General features: G+C 51.9%; 2 protein-coding genes across 2 annotated transcripts; both read right to left on the bottom strand.

Annotated features, from left to right (window-relative positions):
* Nucleotides 1-1,078: 1,078 nt before the first annotated feature.
* On the bottom strand, nt 1,079-9,174 carry Ptk6 (protein tyrosine kinase 6). Its single transcript, XM_051184573.1, has 8 exons — nt 8,915-9,174; nt 6,841-6,962; nt 6,264-6,427; nt 5,708-5,861; nt 5,088-5,249; nt 2,364-2,545; nt 1,713-1,866; nt 1,079-1,361 (listed from the first exon to the last, which is right to left on the bottom strand). Exons 1-8 carry the CDS (start codon nt 9,142-9,144, stop codon nt 1,174-1,176), a joined length of 1,356 nt encoding a protein of 451 aa, XP_051040530.1. The 5' UTR covers nt 9,145-9,174; the 3' UTR covers nt 1,079-1,173.
* A 3,469-nt stretch (nt 9,175-12,643) lies between these two features.
* Nucleotides 12,644-18,793, bottom strand: Srms (src-related kinase lacking C-terminal regulatory tyrosine and N-terminal myristylation sites). Its single transcript, XM_051184561.1, has 8 exons — nt 18,139-18,793; nt 15,768-15,889; nt 15,156-15,322; nt 14,375-14,516; nt 14,115-14,273; nt 13,368-13,549; nt 13,126-13,282; nt 12,644-12,873 (listed from the first exon to the last, which is right to left on the bottom strand). The coding sequence occupies exons 1-8, from the start codon at nt 18,537-18,539 to the stop codon at nt 12,680-12,682; spliced, it is 1,524 nt and encodes a 507-aa protein (XP_051040518.1). The 5' UTR covers nt 18,540-18,793; the 3' UTR covers nt 12,644-12,679.
* Between the last annotated feature and the right edge of the window lie 1,118 nt (nt 18,794-19,911).

Raw genomic sequence — 19,911 nt, 5'->3', positions numbered from 1 at the left:
TTAAAATGGTTCTGTATTGTTTTGTTTTGAGAGAGGATCTCTCTATGTAACTCTGACTGTCTAGGAACTAATTATGTAGACCAGGCTGGCCTCGAACTCACAGAGATCCGCTTGCTTCTACCTCCCGAGTGCTGGGATTAAAGGTGTGTGCTACCAAGCCTGGCCCAAATTCTGTTCTTGGCAAAACAATGAAAGTTTCAATTATTTAGAGAAAGTTTTCGACTAATGTCCATACAAAAGACTTAGATCCTAAGAATTTTCATTTGCCCTGTTTCCAAATGTTCCTCTGTGTTCTCCCTATCTAGTGACAGTTATATCTCTGAGAACTGTGTTTTTAAAAGACAGCTTGACTTTACAGGAAGCAGAATAGACAGACAGCGTCATCTCTCGGACACAGAGAGGACATTTCCTCAAGAGAGTTTCGGGCATGTTCACCCATCTTGAGATATGTGCTGTGAGGGTTATGCCCACTTCCAGTAAGGCAGCCTCAGCTTTTAGGGTACTCTCTCCTCCTCAGAACTGGGGCCCTAATGTCCAAGCTGACATGGAGAGCGGATAGTCTGGCTGGGATTAAGGGGTCAAGCGTGGGTTCAAAAACACTGGAGACACATGGGGAAAGCAGACTTGGACCAGAGCTATCTGGGAAGACTCAGGTCCAAACGGGGAAGGGTGAATGGAGGAAGAGGCAGAGCACCAAGGCAGTAGTTTTTCTGAGAATGTTCTGTCTCAGGAGCTCAGGAAGGAAATAGCTATCTCTGAAGGGAAAGGACCTAAAGTTCTGAAACTTGTTCTGTGGCACAAGAACCAGTCAAAGCAAGGGGCCAAGGGGTGGGGTGCATGTGGACAATTGAGCAGAGGAGTGACCAAGGACAGGTATGCTCTGAAGGTCAGGCCTGTTGCTTAGACTCTTGATTTCTCTGTCACGTGAAGTCTTCACAGGAGATGGGAGGAAGAAGCCAGGACGGCTGTCTGGATTTCGTGGACTGCCTCCTGGAAGCGAATAGATGGGAAGAGAGTATGGCTCCTTCTTCACTCCTTGACAGCATGCAGTATCTGAGGTATGTTTGACACATTGCCTATCCCAGTAAGATGAAGGATATTGTACACCTTCGATGGAGGTCCAAGGTAATCATGAAGCCTCTCTTCTGTGGGTCCTGGCCACGTCCAAGGAGCTCAGACCAGGTTCTCATACCTGGTGATGCCTAAGAGTTTCTCACACAGTTCTTTGAAGCAAGGTCTCTGCTTGGGGTCCTGGCTCCAACAGCTGAGCATCAGCTTATACATGTTGGGTGGGCATTCCAGGGGGCATGACATGCGGTAGCCGGCATCTACCCTCAGGAAGGCCTCATGATTGGACATGCCTGTGGCCCATGAGAGAAGAGAAATGAGAGTTAAGAGGCTGGTATCCACCCTCCAATCCCTGGAGGCCACACCCAGCTGCCCTTGGCCCCTTCCTGGATGCTGCCTCCAACAAGAATGACCACCACATGCTCGGGACATTTTCCAGCATACTGTGGCTGTTGCCTTCCCTGAGGACAGTGTCTCCTGGAGGTGATCTCAACAGCATGCTTCTGGATACTCAAGGAATGGAACAGGGGTGAGATCTGGTTGAGACTATGGAAAGGGCCTCCAGTCATCTCAGCCATTCAAGACCTGCCCCCACTCCACCTCACTGCCTATCAAGATTTGGGGGGGCATTCTTGGGGCAATACCTGGGTAGGGCATCTGCCCCCTGCTGAAAATTTCATGAAGGAGAACCCCGAAAGACCAGACATCAGATTTGATGGAGTAATGCCCTCGGGAGAGTGCCTCAGGTGCTGTCCATTTGTAGGGGATGTTGTGGTCGTGGGAAAGGTAGATGTCTTCCTGTAATAAGATGGCTTATGGTAGGGCCCTGACACTGGAGAGAAGGCCACTTGTACCCTTCCTGTGCAGCATGGACAAGCATGGATGCCAAGGTTCTAATGGGCAGGTGTAAACACACTGCCTTATCATCTGACCTATTGACATCACCCCTCTGCTACCAAAGGCAGCTGCCACCAATGCTGCTAGAATCACAGCCAGGCTCTGTGTATCAAAAGTGCCAGTTAGTTCACTGGGATTCTGGGCACCAGGAGGGCACGACAAGGAGACAGCTGCAATGTGTGGGGACAGGGAAAGCTCAGTGTATGTGGCTATGTCCAGGGTACCCAGAGCTGGACCAATGTGGCGTAAGCAAGGCTGTGGCTATATGAATGAAGCCATTGCTTACCTATTAACACCACCCTATCAAGAACTCATCTTGCATGTGGCTGGATTCAGCTCAAGGCTTGGGAAATAAAACCCCATATCCTGCTGTAGGCTTCTACCTCTGCGAGTCCTACCTTGACAAGCCTGGCCAGCCCAAAGTCCCCCACTTTGCAGAGATTGTTCTCTGCAACAAGAACATTCCGAGCAGCCAGGTCACGGTGGATGTAATTCCGAGATTCCAGGTAGCACATGCCCTCAGCAACCTGGGATGCAAAGTCCACCAGCTCCGAAATAGGCAGGGCTTTCTCATCAGAGTCTAAAGGGTGATCAGAGGCCAGAGTCAGGTGGCCAGAACTCAGTCCCCATTTGTTGGGGCTATAAAGGCTCCGACAAAGGGCAGCTGGTCTGGCTTATTTAGAAAGTGGACAGTCCTAGACCTTCTGCAGTACTTAGAGACAAAGAGCACACACGCTCTTTGTCCCACACACTTTCTGGGAATTGCAAAGCAATCTGAGGGCAAAGATGTTGCTGCAAGATATTCTTGGTATAGTGTAGCCACTGAACTCTCTAGATGTTGCGCATCCAACAAGCGCTGCTACTGTTGTAATTTAAGAAATTACATTGGAGAAAGGTGCCATGAGGCAAGGTTGAAGCAGACGTTTTTTGTTTGTTTGTTTTTTGTTTTTGTTTTTTTTTTTTTAAATAAGGACAGAGATCATAAAAAAAGGGGGAGGGTGGAGACCAGCCTCCGGGGATGGGAGGAGGAGAAAGGAATGGGACGGGAGAGAGAAAAAAGAGAGGGGGGCAGACAAGGAGAAGAGAAAGAGAGAGGTAGGGAAAATAGTGAATACACACAGGTGGTGCTCTGAGTGGCTGCAGCTGAGAGTGTATCCTGTCAGAACCCCAAGGACAGGCCAGTACAGATACCTGAATACTAATAGCTACACCTACAAGGGGCATTTAATCTCTGAAGACTACACAACCTTACTCTTCCAGATGCTAGTGATATGTTAATACATATACACCCAGGCATGATTGGCCTACACTGCCACATTCCCTTTCCCTGTTGTACGAAGTTGGTGGCATCTTAGCACAGAATCTCAGCTGGCGGAGATGGTCTGGTTTTGTTTTGAAGAAAACAGTGGTGTGTGTCCTCTTGTAGGTGAGATGAGCTGTATCTACATGTGTGAGGGTATGCCTATGCCATGTGTGAATGTCTGTATTTGTGTATGGCAGTGTTTTACATGTGTTTGGGTATAAGGATGCATGGGTATGGCTGGGCAGCAGGTCTCAGGAAGAAGAGAGACGCTGGTGGGCTGAAGCAGATCACTAGCAGGCTACATAAAGCCTATAGTAAGTGACCTCAGTTAACTGAGCATATAGAAATTGTGGCTGGGTGTTCTTTTATGTGTTTATCTATAGCTCAAATATTATGATCAGTGACTGGTAGGTTTGTCATACTTTATTTCATTTGCGTTTTTATTTGTTGTATATGTATGTGTATGTACACATGTGTGTGGAGGTCAGAGGACAGCCAAGGGTGTTAGTCTTCACCACTGATATATTCAAGGAGGGTTTTTGTTGTTTCCTGCAGAGCCAGATAAAACAAGGGTTTTCCCATTTCCTCCCATCTCACTGTAGGAGCCTCGGGATAACAGATGTGCGCTTCTATGCTTAGCTTTACGTTAGCTCTGGAGACTCAAACACAGGTCCATGTGTTTCTTCATGGCCTGGATCTCAGGCTGGAAGGTGTGCTGGTGCAGGAGGTTGTCTGAGAGACACCAGACTCAGTGAATATAGTTTTTGAGACCTGTGCCCCAAGTAGGAGGTCCAGGCCTCCTGCAGCAGCTCAGGATACCCACTGGGCCATCTCTCCAGCCAATTAATTTTTCAATTTGTGTGTATAAGGGGACATAGTATGCACGGTTGCTGTGGATACGTGCACATGTATACATGTGTATGTCTTTCCTGGATTGTTCTCCATCTTTAGGTTTTTGTGGGAGAGAGGCAGTGTTTCTCTGCATAGTCCTGGCTGTCCCGGAACTCGCTCTGTGGACAAGCCTGGCCTCAAACTCGGAGATCAGCCTGCCTCTAGCTCTGAGTGCTGGGAGTAAAGGCATACGGCAATATGCCTGGTTTCCATCTTTAGTTTTTAAATACCGCTTATATGTCTGAGTATTTTGCCTGCATGTCTGTGTACCACGTGCATGCCTGATGCCTATCAAGGCCAAAAGAGGCTGTCAGATCCCCTTCAACTAGAATTATGGATGGTTGTGAGCCACCATGTGGGTGCTGGGGACTGAACCCTAGTCCTTTGCAAGAACAATAAGTGCCCTTAACTGTTGAGCCATCTCTCCAGCCCCCACCCTACCAACCACCTCTTAAAAAAAAAAATAAGTAACTTCTTAAACAAAAAAGCAACAAGCTCATCTGGGAGCTCCTGGCTGTTTTGTGTGGGTCAAGCAGGGATGGGTAGGATCTGAATGTCCGGTGGGTCTTTTCTTTTTCCTTATAATTTATTTATTCTTTCAAATTTCATTTTACATTCCAACTACAGTTCTCTCTCCCACCCCCCTTTACCTCCCCCCAAGCCCACCCCACTCCACTCCTCCTCACGGGTAAGGGCTCCCATGAGGAGTCAACAAAGTCTGGTACAATAGGTTGGTGTGGGACCAAGCCCCTCTCCCATGCATTAAGGCTGAGCATGGCCTCCCACCACAGGGAATGGGCTCCAACAAGCTAGCTCGTGTACCAGGTTTGTATCATGGTAGTACTGGTCTATCGGCTCTTTTATGTATGTCTCCTGCTTCCTCTAACACTTTCACCTTAGGGAAAGGAGGGTGGAGCTTGCCACTTACCCCGTAATAGCTGCAGCAGGCTCCCCTTGGGCATGAGCTCCGTGATGATGTAGACAGGGTCCCCTGCAGATGCTACAGCATACAGTGCCAGGATATGCTTGTGCCGGAGTTTCTTCATGGCCTGGATCTCAGACTGGAAGGTGTGCTGGTGCAGGAGGTTGTCTGAGAGACACCAGGCTCAGTGAATATAGTCTTTGAGACCTGTGCCTCCTGCAGCAGCTCAGGAAATACAGTCTGCCTAGGAAGACAAAGGCTAGCCCCCAAGCTACAACACTAAAGCCACCACCACCAAGGCCTTAGTGTCCCAAGCCTGATGTGTCCATCTGCCCTCCTATGCCCCACTTGGTCACAACGGCCAGAGTCAAAATTTTACAACTGGATGTTTTCAAGGTCTTGACTGACCTGATCCTTGAGGTATCATGTATAACCCTGTGGTTGAGGCTGGGATTCTGGGTGAAACTCAAATTTCCAGTGACGTTTCAATAAAAATTGGGCGCAACTGAAAGGAATTACTTCCACCATGAAGCTGTAGGTCCCCCGTAAGACTAGAAGTGCCCACTGGTAGGACCCAGTGGGAAAGTAGCGCGAGACCAAGTTGAGTTGGGCCTGAACCTGCTCACCTCTAGAGATCACCTTCACAGCCACACGGACCTGGCCTTTCCAGAGCCCTTCGAAGACCTCCCCAAAGTAGCCGGCCCCCAGCTTCTTACGGAGTGTGAACTCCTCCCTTGGCCTCTCCCAGTCATCCCAGTGGGGCAAGGGCTCAGTTTTGTGCTGGAGAGACAGAAAGGGTGATCAAGGGTGGTGGTAGGAGTGGTGATTGGGTCACCCGGTTTGTCTTCAGGAAGGGTTTTCCCTGAACCCCACATGAGGAGCCCTATTTACCTTTAAATTTAGAGCTACACCCAGCATAGTAGTATCTGAGCATCCTGCATAAAAAATGCAGCTGTCTTTATCCACCAAGGTCAATAAGCCCCCTCAGGCAATTGGCCAATGACTCTTGTCACCCAGCCTACCATGGGTTAGAATTTAGCAGGAGCACAACTGAGCTCTGGTGAGTCAGAGTAAGAAGAGTGACTGACAGCCAAAAGGAATATCCCCTTCTGAGCCCTTCCTGCCCGCACACTGTACTGTGGCCCCCCGAGCAACTATGTCACACATGAGCCAGTGGCCTACCTTCCAGCAGGGCATGGTCAGTTGCAGGCCATGGGACAGGCTCTGCGTCTTGTGGTAGTCCACAAGCTCAGATAGGCTGGGGAAGGATACCGCCTCATTCAGATGCAGCCGGCCCACATCATCCTTCCAGATCCTGTAATGTCGCACGACCTGAGAATCCCGCACTGGGGTGGGTGGCCGGAGGAAGGAGGCATAAGCAGGCATTCTACCTTGTATGTCCCCCACTTTGCCTGCCCCTGCTCCCACCCTGGACACTGCCTGCACGCAGCTACCTGGCCTTCCTGTCATAAGCCATGGTTGTTCTGTTTCCTGCACTGTGCACAGTGGAACACCCCACAGAGCCTTGGCTTCTATGACACACACAGGACATGCCAGAAAGCACAGGGAAACAACCCAACCTGGAGTGCCTGGCTTTGTGCCTCAAAGGCTGAAAGTGAGTAGCTGGACCACAGGGAGGGGTCAGGGCTTCCAGTGGAAGAGGAAGATGTCCCAGACTTCACAATCAGAAGAAAGGCAGATAGATCACCATGCTGTCAGGAAAGCCAGCATAGATGAGGGAAGGTCTGAGAAGCAGTACCAGAGAGAACATAGTCTGCTCCTGGCTTCTGGCTGACTCTGACCAGGAAGGCACCCCTTGAGTTGTCCTCTGCCTGTAGCCTGTGCTTGGCCTCTAAGCGGGAGATGCAACCAAAGAACCACCTGCAGGGGAGAAAGTCAGCCTCAGCCTATTGATTCTCACCCCAGCCTCGCATCCACCCGGTTTCTCAACAATCTAACCTTTGCCCTGCCTATCTGGAGTCCTATCTCACACTCCCAACCCCAACTAAGCAGATTCTCTCTCATGCTGCTCCCAACCTCTCGGTCCAGCGTGAGCCCTGAAAGACCTAAATGGCTAGTTCTAGACACCAGTACATGTCCTGGTGGCCCAGCAGTGGGATCATTGGGCAAGCACTACCTACCATCCTGCTCTGAAAAGATGACCACCTGTGGATCAGTCTATCCCCCAAGGCCTGCAATTCCATCGTGTGGATGTCTGGTAACTGGTTGTGGGTCCAGAGCCACAGACGCCAGCCTTGGCCCAGAAGTAGGAGGGAGAGATAGCTCAACAGCATCTCCCCAGTGCTGCTTCCTGGCTTATACTTTCAAACATGCATTTACATAATGCATTTGTATAGCCATTTGCACTTCTGTGCACAGACACGAATTCCTAGCCATGCATTCACATTTGCATACTTGCACAAGTACATAAATTCTTACGAAAGTACGCACACCCTTATGTGCTTGCACAGACACAGTGGCACATGTTTATTCTCCCATTCAAAAGCATTTGTACACGCTGGCTTTTAACATGAGGGGTGGGACCTGCCTGAACTGAACTACAGGTAAAGTCCTTGGAATTCCATAGGTGATCTCTGTCCATGGCATCTCCAACGCCCTCAAGAGCAGATGGAACATGGGCTCCGTGTAGGAGCCTAACATTCAGCTCAGGCCCTTGAAGCCCACCTCCTCAGGTCCTGCAAAGCTAAAGAATCTCGCCTACTCACCCCTCTGACCACTTTGCCTCCTCTGCTGTGCTCCTCCTCTGACTCATTCAGACCTTAGGGCCTTTGCTCTTACCATGTTGGCCACATGATCTCTACTCTCTCCTCCCTCTCCTCTCCTTCCTGTCCCTTTCCTCTTTCTCCTCCTTCCTTTCTCTCCCTCTCTCTCTCCTCCCTCTCCATTCTCTCTCTCTCTCTCTCTCTCTCTCTCTCTCTCTCTCTCTCTCTCTTCCTCGATAGAACTTCACTATGTAGAACAAGCTGCCCTGGAATTTAGAGACCCATCACCTCCTGAGTGCTAAAGGCTTATGCCACCACCTGGCTTTTCTCAGTCTTTCATATACACCACCCATGCCTACCTTGTTCCCATCATGAGCCCTGTCTCCGTAACTGTCTAAGGTACCATTTATTACTCTTGCTTCTTGTCTCCTTGTGTGCTCATAATCTTCCATTGAGCACAACAGATGCTCACTGTGAGATGAGTTGGGGGGGGCTCTAAGGAGCAAAACAAGAAACCCCTCCTGCTAGACCCTTCCCAGCCTTAGCTCAGAGCTAAATAGCTTGGGTACTTACTTGGGTGGCTGTGGCCATGCCAACACCAGGTACTACTGTAGTTCCTTAAAGACTAGGGGCTCAGGTATGTGTGTGTCCAGGAGCAGTACTCTAAGGTGCTTGAGGGGACATGAAAAACTGCGTGCACCACATACCCCCAGCAGGTGACACAGACAGGTGTGCCCCAGCTCACATCTCTTTTAACTAGGTTGCAAATCTGGTTCTGGCTGTTTGGAAAGTGAGCAAACTTCACACCCCCAACAGCCCTTGAATTCCCACACAGATGTAGTCTCTCACAGCCAGCATCCTAAGAAAATCCATACTAGGCCCTCTGTCCTATCTGGGTCCTAGCAGAACAGCACATATGGGAAATGGTCATGGGTGGGTCAAAAGGAGAGGTCCCACTCCCCAGTGTCACACAGAGGTCTGGCCCCACCAGCAACCCTGTGTACCAGAATGTCAAGGATCAGAGTACGACCTTATACCTCCCAACTTCCCCAGTCCAGCCCAATGTCCACCCCACCCCCAGCCCTGTGCCAGCTCTCCAGGGCCACTCACGGCTCAGACTCCACAGTTTCCTTCTCAGCCAGGTAATTGTGGGGCACGTAGCCCTCAGCCAAGGCATTGCCTGCCGCATCCAGCAGGGTGGCCCACCACCACTGGTCCTCCTTCCTGATAACATGCAGGAGGTCTCCTGCCCGAAAGCTCAGTTCTTCATCTGTTCGTGCCGTGAAGTCCCAGAGGCCCATGTATTTAGGGCCCAGGTGGGTCTCATCCCAAGACATCATGGCAGGTTCAATGGTGGCAGAGGCAGCTGTGAGCTGGGAGGGGTAGGCAGGGCTTTTCCCAGCAAGCTAATCACACCTACTTCCTCATGACGGGAGGGCAGCCACACCCGGCACCCACTGGAGATCGACTATCCTGTCTCCACCCCCAAAGGCTCCTTTGCCCCCTGTATGTTCTTTTGTCCTCACTATCAAACCATGGTGAGTCAGTGGAAGTCTGCCACCTAAACAACCCCTTGACAAGACCCAGTCATGGGTTACATGGAATAGCCCACTAGATGGTGAGCACAAGTATCAGCTGAACCCTTAGCCCCTGGGGTGTGAGTCTTGGAGCCAAAGAATGGGGAGGGGAGTGGGTGGAGGGCAGGTTGCTAGAACACACAAGAACAGAATAGAGAGCAAGGTGCTGCCTTTTCTACAGAAAACAAAACAAACCTCTCCTATACTGACTGGTGCCTCCTGCACACACACTAATAGAGTTATGAAGGACTTGGCGGTCCTGACAGCCACCTCCCTGGGAAGATGTCCACCCACCAGATAGGACTACATCTAGGGATGACATCAAGAGAATCAGGCAGAGCCTGTGTTGGAAACAAGGGTAGGAGGGACCTGCGTGAGCCCTTCTACAAAACTCTGGTTCCTTGAAGTGAGGACACACAGATGCCCATTTATCCTGAAGAAGCCACCCAGGACAGCATGCTAGACCACAGCCTGACATCTGGGGAGACAAGAGCCAAGGGATATGAAGGCATGAGCATCCATATGGGTTATGGGCTGACTTGGAGGACTTCCTGGTATCTTCAAACATGACTGTAGTCCATAGACCTCAGCTCAAGCAGCAGGCACTGTCCTGTCTTTCCAGATAAAGACACAAGAGGGCAGCCACAGAAGGTAATGACTAGGAAGTGTCCACACCGCCAGGGCCTCTGCAGCACCACCTCCCTCTTTCCCCAGGCTTCCCTTCTGCTCGGTGCTCGATACCCATACCCCCTGCTGTGTCCCTTTTCCCCTCATTTCCACGCAATTCTCAACAGCTCTGCTTGTGACTGCTCCCGTCTTCCTGCCTCCCCCCCCTCCTCCCCGCACCATGAAAACTCAAGATTCCCTCTCTCCAGAGCAGCCCTAACCACCTTTGTCACTCAGCAGACCCACTATGGGGTGCTCCTACTTAGGGGTCTGGAAGACAGCCACAGAGAGGGATGGGGAGGGAAAATGGCAAGTCTATAAGGACAAGGGACATGGGAAATAACACTGTGGGGCTACCTATTTGAATATATATGCACACACACACACACACAATTTTTTAAGGCGGGGGAGTGTGGTGGTGGTGCTGCTGCTTCATGCTAAGGAGCAAATCCTGGTTCACATGCATGGTAAACAAACGTTCTACCAGTGAGAACTAGGCCTTGAATTTTCTTTCATTGAAGAGATAATAGCACTACTCACCTACTACCTATGGGGATCAAGAACAGCCACATGTTGTTAGTAGTAGCTCCACACCTAACCAGCCCAACTCGGTTCCCAACAAGGTGTGGGGGGAGGGGTATCACAGGAAGCGGAAAGGAGGGAGGGCGGTACTGGCATAGGTCAGCCTCAAGAACTCCATGGTTGCCTTCCCTGTCTGCTCCAGAGCCCTCGAGTCTTAAATCTCTGAGTTCAAGCTGTATCCCAGAAAGCCACATATACCTAGATGAGACTTGTGGACAGCTCTATAGAAGATATAGAGCTCAAAAGTCCCTGACCTCTCCCAGGAGGGCCAGACCTGTTCATCTTTGGCTGACTAAACACACAGGAATGTGCCAGGACCCAGCCAAACCTGCTTCCATGGCTTGGCCACAAGCCCAACACCATCTTTCTCCCCAGGCTGTGCCATCCTATCTCTAGTGTCCTCCTAGTGTGACTCATGGTAGCCCCTTAACATCACAAAGCTATCATCTTATGCCATGCAAGCCCTTGAGCCCACATTGCTGCTCTGTGCTGGCAAAGCAGGGAGCCCACAGCAGCCAACTGTCAGTTTCAGATTCTTCTGCTCAAGAGGTCAGAGCTTCAGTCCCATTTCCCCCTTCCCCCTCCAAAGACCAATGTTAGCACACTCTGTCGGGCTGGCCTCCACAGCTCCTAGGAGCATCCTGTTCTGAACCTGCAGCCGGGTTGATGTGGGTCCCATAGTGACTAAGCCCCACCAACTCTGTGGTGCATCCATGCCTTCAGTGCCCCCCATCCAGCTCTGCCTCCCCATGAGAAAGCCTGTGACTGACTAAGACCCAAACTCCTTGTGTAGCTAAGGCTCACATGAGGCTCAGTTCCCAGCTCCCTCTTAGCCAACCCACAGATGAGGTTGGCGATGAGGTTAGCAAATGCGTCTCCGTGAGTACAGAGCTGGCCCCAAATTCCAGCCCTTCTCAGGGACTGCCAGCCTTTCTGCCTTATAAACCTTCTATATACAGCTACAGGGAGAGTGAAATGACCTTGGATCCCTGAGCACAGCCCCCAGCGTGCTGCTCCTAATGCCCAAAAGTGTTGAATGACTCAGGACCCAACTTCTGAAGGTGTCCCGCTCAAACACAAAAGTGACCCATGGGGGGCTTTGCCCCAGAAGGTAGATTATCTGGTTGTCAGCATTCTACCTATATCTGCCTAATCCTGCCAACCAGAAAATTCTGCCTCCTAACCACTGCTCTTTCTAGAAATTCCACCCTTCTGCATCTGGAAAAGGCCTGGGAGTGCTGACTACCAACCAACCAACCAGTCTGCCCTTTCTGAAACTGAAGAGCCTTCTGGCTTCAAGTCTGGGTCAGGGAGCTGGAAAGGGCTGTTCCCTTGGCTCCAGCAATCTCCACCATTAACGTCATGGGGGTCCACACTGTAACGCAACTCTGGCTCTGGGGTGTGGTTCACCTCTTCCTCCCATCCTTGAGAGCCCCCAACACTTCATTCTGGGAGCTGGTAGGTGAATCCATTGGAGCATGTTTATTGAAGCTGACTCTGTGTGCCTAGGGTTTGTCAGTACCTGTGGGGGCAGTGGGTATGGGCAGGTGATGCTGCTGTCCCCTGTGAGTACACAGCACGTACTGGTGAGATATGCTTGGGAGCCCTAGCCCTGGGTACCTAACCAAATCCACAGTGAGACCAGAGAAATCAGGCTTCTCATCCTTGATCCTAGGAGAGGGCTGAGGGAGGGCAGGGTGTCAATTGCTGCCTCTGCTGGTTCTCCTTTGCCCAGCATCTCCTCACAGACCCTCCTCTATACTTTATCAACAGTTTGGAGACACCAGGAATTCAGACTACGCCAGGAGGAGGGCATCAGCCTTCATTCTAAGTGAGTGCTCATGACCAGGTCCAGTCCGCATTCGTCTGTCCATCTGGTGTGCACACACCAGCACACCAGCCTATGCCAGGGAAGGAGCCCCGGTGTTGCATTCTCTGAGGCTGTTGCCATTCCCAGTTGTACAGCATCTCCCATGTGTGTTGGTGACAAGCGAGACGCCCTTCCGGAAGCAGTTGCCATAACTGCTGCATGTGGGGCTAGAGACTTGGGTCACGTGAGGCTCGGATGGAGCCGTCTGTGTATGGCACTCATCTTCTCCCTCAGTGTGGCGAAGGTGGGGCGCTCTTCGGGGCTGCCCTTCCAGCACTCCACCATAAGCATGTAGACCTCTGCTGGGCAGGCAGCTGGGCGTGGCAGCCGGTACCCACGACTGATCTGCTGTAGTGTCTCATGGTTGGTCATTCCTGATAAAGGGCCGGCAAGAAGAGGAGCCAGGCAGCAGCTGCCCTTGTTGATTCTGCCTGGGTGTCACCAAAGAGATTCCCCCAACCCTATCCTCTGCATGACCAGTCTGTGCTGGTACTCCAGCCCACTGACTTTTGGGAGTCAGTGACTCCCAGGGCAGGGTATATCTCCTCCCTCAGGATGGACCCCAGGCTACTTCCCACAGACTAAACTTTCCCTGATGAATCATGGTTTCCTCTCAGATGGCTCACCTTCATAAGGACACTGGCCATAAGTGAAGACTTCATACAGGAGGATGCCAAAGGACCAGACATCTGATTTTTGGGAGAAGATGCGGTAATTAGCGGCCTCAGGTGCCGTCCACTTCACAGGGATCTTGGAGCCACTGCTTGGGGAGTAGACATCATCCTGGGGATGAGGGGTAATGGAGGGGAATTCAGAGTAATGCCTTCCCCTCTGGGGAGGGGGGCTAGGAGCCTAGAGCCCCACTGACCTTGAGCAGCCTGGCCAGGCCGAAATCAGCCACCTTGCAGGTGAGGTCATCACCCACCAGCACGTTCCTGGCAGCCAAGTCCCGGTGAACAACACGACGTTCTTCCAGGTAGCTCATGCCCTCAGCTACCTGGCAGGCAAACCCCAGTAGATGAGGTAGGCTCAGAGCCTTTCCCTCAGGGCCTGCAGAGAGAGGAGCTGGGTGGCAGTACTCCTGAGGGCACAGGGTGACGGCTGACAAGTGTGTGTGTAAACATGCGTCCTCTGTGCTTTGGATCCCCCCATCTGAGGGAGTGAGAACAGCACCACCTACTAAGGCCTAGTAGGCAATGAATACAATTTTAAAAAGGAAGTCCTATAATCACCACAGGCCTCAGTGCAAGCTGTTTTTTGGCACCTGCCTGGATCCTCAGGGGAAAACAGTACCCAACCCGGACTCCAAGGCAACAGATCAGAGGTGATGCAAAGGAGGTGGGGGGGGCTTCTCCTGCTTGTACTGCAGTCCCAGCCTCAGAACCACCAGGCTTTGATTCTCTCCTTTAGCCAATCTAGGTCTGGCCCAGGTGCCTCTTCTGATCAGAGGTCCAGTAAGACCAGGTGTCTGCAACCTAGGCCACATGTGTCCCTTCCAAAGGGCTACGGACTCTTCTTTTTGGACCCAAGGCATGAATGTTATGAGGGTTAGTAGATGTGGCTGCACAGGGTAATGTCAGAGAGTGTATTCACTGCCCAAGTGGAGGGTTCTTACTGCCCAGGTAGACCTGCAAGTTGCCCTTGCCCATGAGTTCGGTAACGATGTACACAGGTTCACCGACGGAGCATATGGCATGCAGCCGGATCAGCCGCTCATGCCTCAAGCTCTTCAGTGCCTCAATCTCCTTGGTGAGGTCTGCCAGTTTCATGTCAGCTGTGGAAAAGATGCCGCTGTAGGACTCTGCATGGCCACCACTGCCCCCAGGCTCCAGGGTCAAAGGGCAGTGCTGCCCAAACCTGGCTGCAAAGCCTCACCTGATTTGATAACTTTCACCGCCACAGGCATAGAGCCCAGCCACAGGCCTTCCCACACCTCCCCGAAGAAGCCTTCACCCAGCTTTCTCCGAAGGACAAACTCTGAGCGTGGCCGTTCCCATTCGTCCTGAGCCAGGGGTATCTGCAGGAAGGGACACTCAGTGTGTTGCCTGAGACTCACCTAACAGAGTGGGCAGGAAGGCTGAGCTACCGTTTGAACCTAGCCTCCAGCATCAGACCTCAGTCTCTCCCTCCCAAGCACACCCTCACTCCAGGCCCAGGCAGAGACAAGGGGGAGACCAGAGATGACCTCCAGGAAGGCCAAGCCAAGAGCTATGAAGCTAATCGCTTCAGGGACCTATGAGGCCCCTTTACCAGAGCCGGACATCCGTCTACAAACACTCATTACAATCCCTGGCTAGGCTGTCATTACAGAACCAGAGGAACCAGATTGCTGCCCTGGACCCAGTAATACCAGATACTGAGGGAAACAGTATCTCCTCTCTCAGCTTCTGCCCTCAGGACTTGAAGCAGCTCTGGGTGCCTTCCCACACTAGCCTTGACTCCTCCTGATGCCCTACAGAACTGGGTGCATCTTATACCCCTCGAGGGTCCCTGCTCTTCCAACAGCCTCAGAGGAGCTAAAGCTGGTGAAGGGGACCAACTCCATCAGATAAAGAAGCCATTGGACACTGGGTATTCCTAGCCAGACCTAGCCAAGAAACTCTAAGACAGGGTCCTCAGTAGTCCCCAGATATGAGGAATGTCTCAGATCATCCACCTGGGGTATGCAGGGCTGTAACAGAGGGTTCTGGATCAGCTTCCAGTTTGTCTTGTAGTAATCCAGTAATGCATCCAGGCTGGGGAAGAGCCGGCCTTCCTGCAGGTAGAGGCTGCCACTGGGTGCCATGCAGATGCGGTAGTGGCAGACTTTGGTCTGGGCCCGGACTGGAATCAGAGATGGAAAACATTGCCTTGGCTGCACCTGCTTCAGGCACCCACAGCCCAGCATCCCAAGTGGCTTCACTCAGATCGGCCATAGGGTCACTGAGGTGAACAATACTCTGTGCAAGAGAGGACATGGGTAGCTGTAGGCCACAGGACAGCCAGAGGACCCTGGGGACAAAAAGTGTTACATAGGTATGTGTTGAATGAAACACTAAGTCCACTAGGTGGTGAATGGAGGAAGTGAGGAGGAAGAGAGGAAGGGAAGGATGGAGGAAGTGGAGGAGGGGGGAAGGAGAGAGGAGGAGGGGAAAGGAGGGAGGAAACTTGGTGACTACCATGTCTATAGGAAGGGCTACCAGTATAGGGATTAACCCCTCCAAGGCTGGCCTGGTAGAGCTTAGCAAGATAGCCCAGGATGCGAAGTTTTGAGGGGTTGTCTGGGTACCTGACAGAGAATATCCCCCGATGCTGCTTTCGCTGGGCCGGATGAGGAAGGCCCCTGGGGCGTTGGCAGGAGACAAGAGCAACTGCTGGGCCTGAGTCCTGCTGATCCCACTGAAGTACCAGCTGCAAATGCAGAACACAATAGTCATCTTTCGGGCCCAGCGTGTGACCCAGGCAAGATGTGAGACCTCACCTGTCCTGCTGTCTCTCATGGAGAAAATGTGCCCAGCACCTGAAGCTGGGGTCCCAAACTACCAGGTGACTGGCATCTCCTTCATATGGGTATGACTGTCCACTAACTCTGATATAACTCTTGTTCCCTGATCAGAAGGTAACCACCAGGCATCACCAAAAAGCTAACAGCCCCAGACAAAGATCAAAACCCCAAGACAGGATCTCATTGAGTAGCCCTAGCTGGCTTGGAACTCACTGTGTAGACAAGGTTGGCCTCAAAGGTCTATCTGGCACAGCCTCCAAGTACCGGGATTAAAAACACATACCACCATGCCTGGCTACTCCCTTCATTCTTAGGAGTCAGAAACAACCTCAGGAAAACAAAGTCACTCCCAATTCTATTCCATTGTAAGCAGCTCTGCTCCCCAAGGCCCAGACAATGTTGCACAGCTTGCTTGACTTCACATCCAAGCTTTTCCACTTCCAAGAGCTTCCAGAAACCCAGTGGGTTGGGGACCACAGCAATGCAAAAAAAGGCCTATGAACTTAGTCCTTCAGTCCCTTCAGATGGAGGCAAGGTAGTAGGGGACACTTGGTGTGAATCAGGTTAGCCCATAAGAGCAGACAGCCCAGCCCCACTCCTAGGGATACACGGGATATACAGGGTGTGGGCCTGGGCTGGATGGAGCAGGAGGGATGAGCATGGCTGAGACAGAAAGATTAGCAAATAAAGGGACAGAGGCCTGAGAAGCAGGAGTTAGAATCGGAGGGCTGAATGAGTGTAAGGGGCTGTCAAGGATACAGATGGAGCTGGACAACCAGCTCAGGGAAGTCCACAGATTCATTTCAGAAGCTGCAAGTTTCCTGTCTTTCTACTTCTAAGGGCCAGAGCCCTTACTTAGAGGATCTGTACTCCGGGAATTGAGACCTGTCAGGAGAAGAACCCCAGGACAAGACTATGGAGAACCAGAAGTGGAAGTTTCTCCAACATAGCCCCAGCCTTTCCTTGAAGCCATGACAGGGCACAGACCACTGTGGAATACAGCTGGGCTTCTGTGGCAGCCTCAACTATGGAGAACATGCCTCAAGGGTCTCTCTCTGGATTATAGGGCCAGGCTCTGGGACTAATGACACCATAAGTGTGGTCAGCTCTTTGATCTCCAGGCCCAGCCAGTCATTAGCTCTCCCACCAGCAGCCCTGCCTCCAGGAGCCCAGCCCTGCCTGTCATGCCAGTAGCCTACAGGACCTGTTCACAAGTTCTTTCTGCCACACCTGAGAGACCCCCTCCACCAAAACAGCTACCTGGCCTAGTCTACCCACTGCTGAGGACCAGCAAGCAGGCAAGGGACAAGTACCTAGATTCCTTTCTATGGCTCCATTTCACCTACCACACAAAACCTCCTGCGAGGCTGTGCTCAGGGATCCTCAGGATCTGAGCGATGCTAATGCCTGAGGTTTGTATGCAGATGACTCAGGCTGGGACCTGCTGAGTGCAAGACCAGAGACAGTTTCCTAGAAAAGTTCTTGAGCTTTCGACTGGTTCCTGCCCATGACCCTGCTGCATCTTTGCTGGTATGCAAGAGTTGAGCATCGAAACCAGCCACTGCAGTGACTTCCCAGCCTTGGGGGGCAAAGAGTAGGCTCTCCACTGTACCCACTCACCAGAACAAATCAATCAGGGGTATATCTGCCTCACACTCAGACTGTTTGAGGTGGTTGGGTGAATATGAGTAGATAAGAGGGGCGGGTGAACAATTGGCTCTGGCCTGGCTTGCAGTGCCTGGAAGGACTGAAAATGGCTCAGGTGTAGCCCCCAGCTTTCCAATCAGTGCAACAAGATGTCACCTGGCAAAGACATCTCAAAGCTCAGCTCCTGGCCTGGAAGCAGCAACCATTCACTGCATAGTGTAGCAGCCTCTGTATAGAGGCAGGGTCCTGCAGGGACTATGCTGAGTGTCTATCTGGTCTATCCAGCAATTGGTTCCCTGGACTTGCTCACTCCTAGGCCCCCCTCCCAGCAATGTAGTGATTCCTGTTTACTGACATGACACCCCTGTGTCAGCTCAACCCAGTGTTTGCAAGCCCTCAATAAGCCCTTACTGACTGTAAGCAGGTTATTTCCTACTCTCAAAACCCTGACATACTCCACTGGGCATGGGCAGCCTTTTAGCCTTACCTCCCAAGCCCAGATACTTACGGTTGGTCTGAGGGTGTCTCAGGGGTGGCCTTGGCAAGATAGGTGACTGGAACCAGTCCCGTACTGGGTGGCCCAGAAAGCCTTTGTGCAAAGATGTAGTCACCCTCCTCCTTGAGGGCGTAGAGCCTGTCCCCGCGACTGACACTCAGTTCCTCTGCACACCGAGCAGTGAAGTCGTAGAGCGCACGAAAGAGTCGGGCACGTGGGGCGGGAAAGCTGCAAGGTTCAAAGGCAGCGGGCTGCTCCAGCACTGAGTTGTCGTCGAGTCCCTGGAACCGGGGGATGTCTTCCTCCGAGTCACCCGCTGGCCAGATCTTATCCCAGAAAAAGGACAAGAAAGTAAGCCTCTTCCGGAAGAAGGGCTCCATGCCTAGGGAGCCTGGTTGTGGACGAAGGCGCATGGAGCCGACTTGGGTCGGTTTTCTGAGTTCTCAGTGCTGCCGCTGAGAAGGCTGGGCACTACAGCCATGCACCAAGGAGTCCAGGGTATGAGTGAGAAACCAGAAAGGCTAGGGGGGCAGACAGGGCAGCCTGTGCTCTCTGCCCACGTCCCTACTTGCCACAGGATGGAAAATGACAGGTGACACAGACCCTAGCCCTAACCCCGGAGGTCATTACAGAGGGCTCCTCAATCAGGCACACAGCACGTGTCAGCTTCCCGAACGGCGTATCAATGCGTGGGGCCGAGAGTGACCTCCGGCCCAGGGCCACACGGGCTGCTCCTCCTATCTTTCCACAGCTGTGCAGTCTGGTGAGTAGGATTTCAGCTAGGGTTAAAAGCAGCTGAACTAGCTCCTAAGGCTAGACGGAGATGGGCGGAGCCTATGGGAATGGGCGGGGCGGGGCGGGCCTACTGGGACACGCTGCTCTTTACCTCCCCACAGGTTACCGGGGCCTGCTCTGCCCTGCTAGCCTGGCATTGGCAACCAGCAGCGTCCTAGGAGAGTGGGGTCTGTAGAGGAAGCAGCTCATTATCACTAGCTAGATTTCTGTGAAACACTATTCGGCTTTTTAAATGTTAGCTAATTCTTTAACATAATCCCACCCACCCCCGTCCCCTCCCCCCAGGATTCAAGGGCAGATGCCAGTGGGTATGGGCAGCCTGTCCAACTTGGTGGTGGCCTCTGCAGCAAATGCTCAACACACAGTAAGCTCTTGGCATCCTGATCCCTGGGTTGAAAATGCTGGCAGTAATCTCAGGGGGATCAGTGAGGGGCCAGGTACATAGGAGGTGTGGCTGGAGAAGGGTTTCTGAGCCACTTCATGGTCAGATGATGTTTAACACCACTGAAGAGAGGAGATGTGGATATCTAGGAGTCCAGCTTGCGGATATGGTCAGCAAGGAAAGAACAGTGGATAAGCCTCAGACAGACTCTCACCTAGCTCTGAATTCTCTTATGTGTAATGAAGCAAGCTGCCTGCCACCCAATTTATTTTTTAAATTAATTAATTTATTCATTTTTACTAAGTCAGGAAGTGGGGACCAAGCTCCAGCAGAGCTCAGTTCTTGAATATGTTCCTGTCTGAGTCTGAGGAGGGGGTCTTGCCTGCAAGCTCTCTGGCACCCTTGCTGGCTTCTCTCTTCCAAGCTACTAAGCTTCCATATATAATTGCTGCAGACCCTTCCTCCACTGTTTATCCTTCAAACATATCCAACAGGTTTCTTCCCCACCTAGCCTAGAGAAGTACAGACTTTTCTCTAAAGCACCTGGGGCAATTTTTAAGTTTATGTGTACCAGAGATACCTATGAGCCCAATGGTTTTGCCATCACA

This window comes from Phodopus roborovskii, unplaced genomic scaffold, assembly GCF_943737965.1.
Source record: "Phodopus roborovskii unplaced genomic scaffold, PHOROB, whole genome shotgun sequence".
NCBI classification, from domain to species: domain Eukaryota; kingdom Metazoa; phylum Chordata; class Mammalia; order Rodentia; family Cricetidae; genus Phodopus; species Phodopus roborovskii.
The sequence above is the reverse complement of the archived record's forward strand: the minus strand, read 5'-3'. Positions and strand labels throughout refer to the sequence as shown.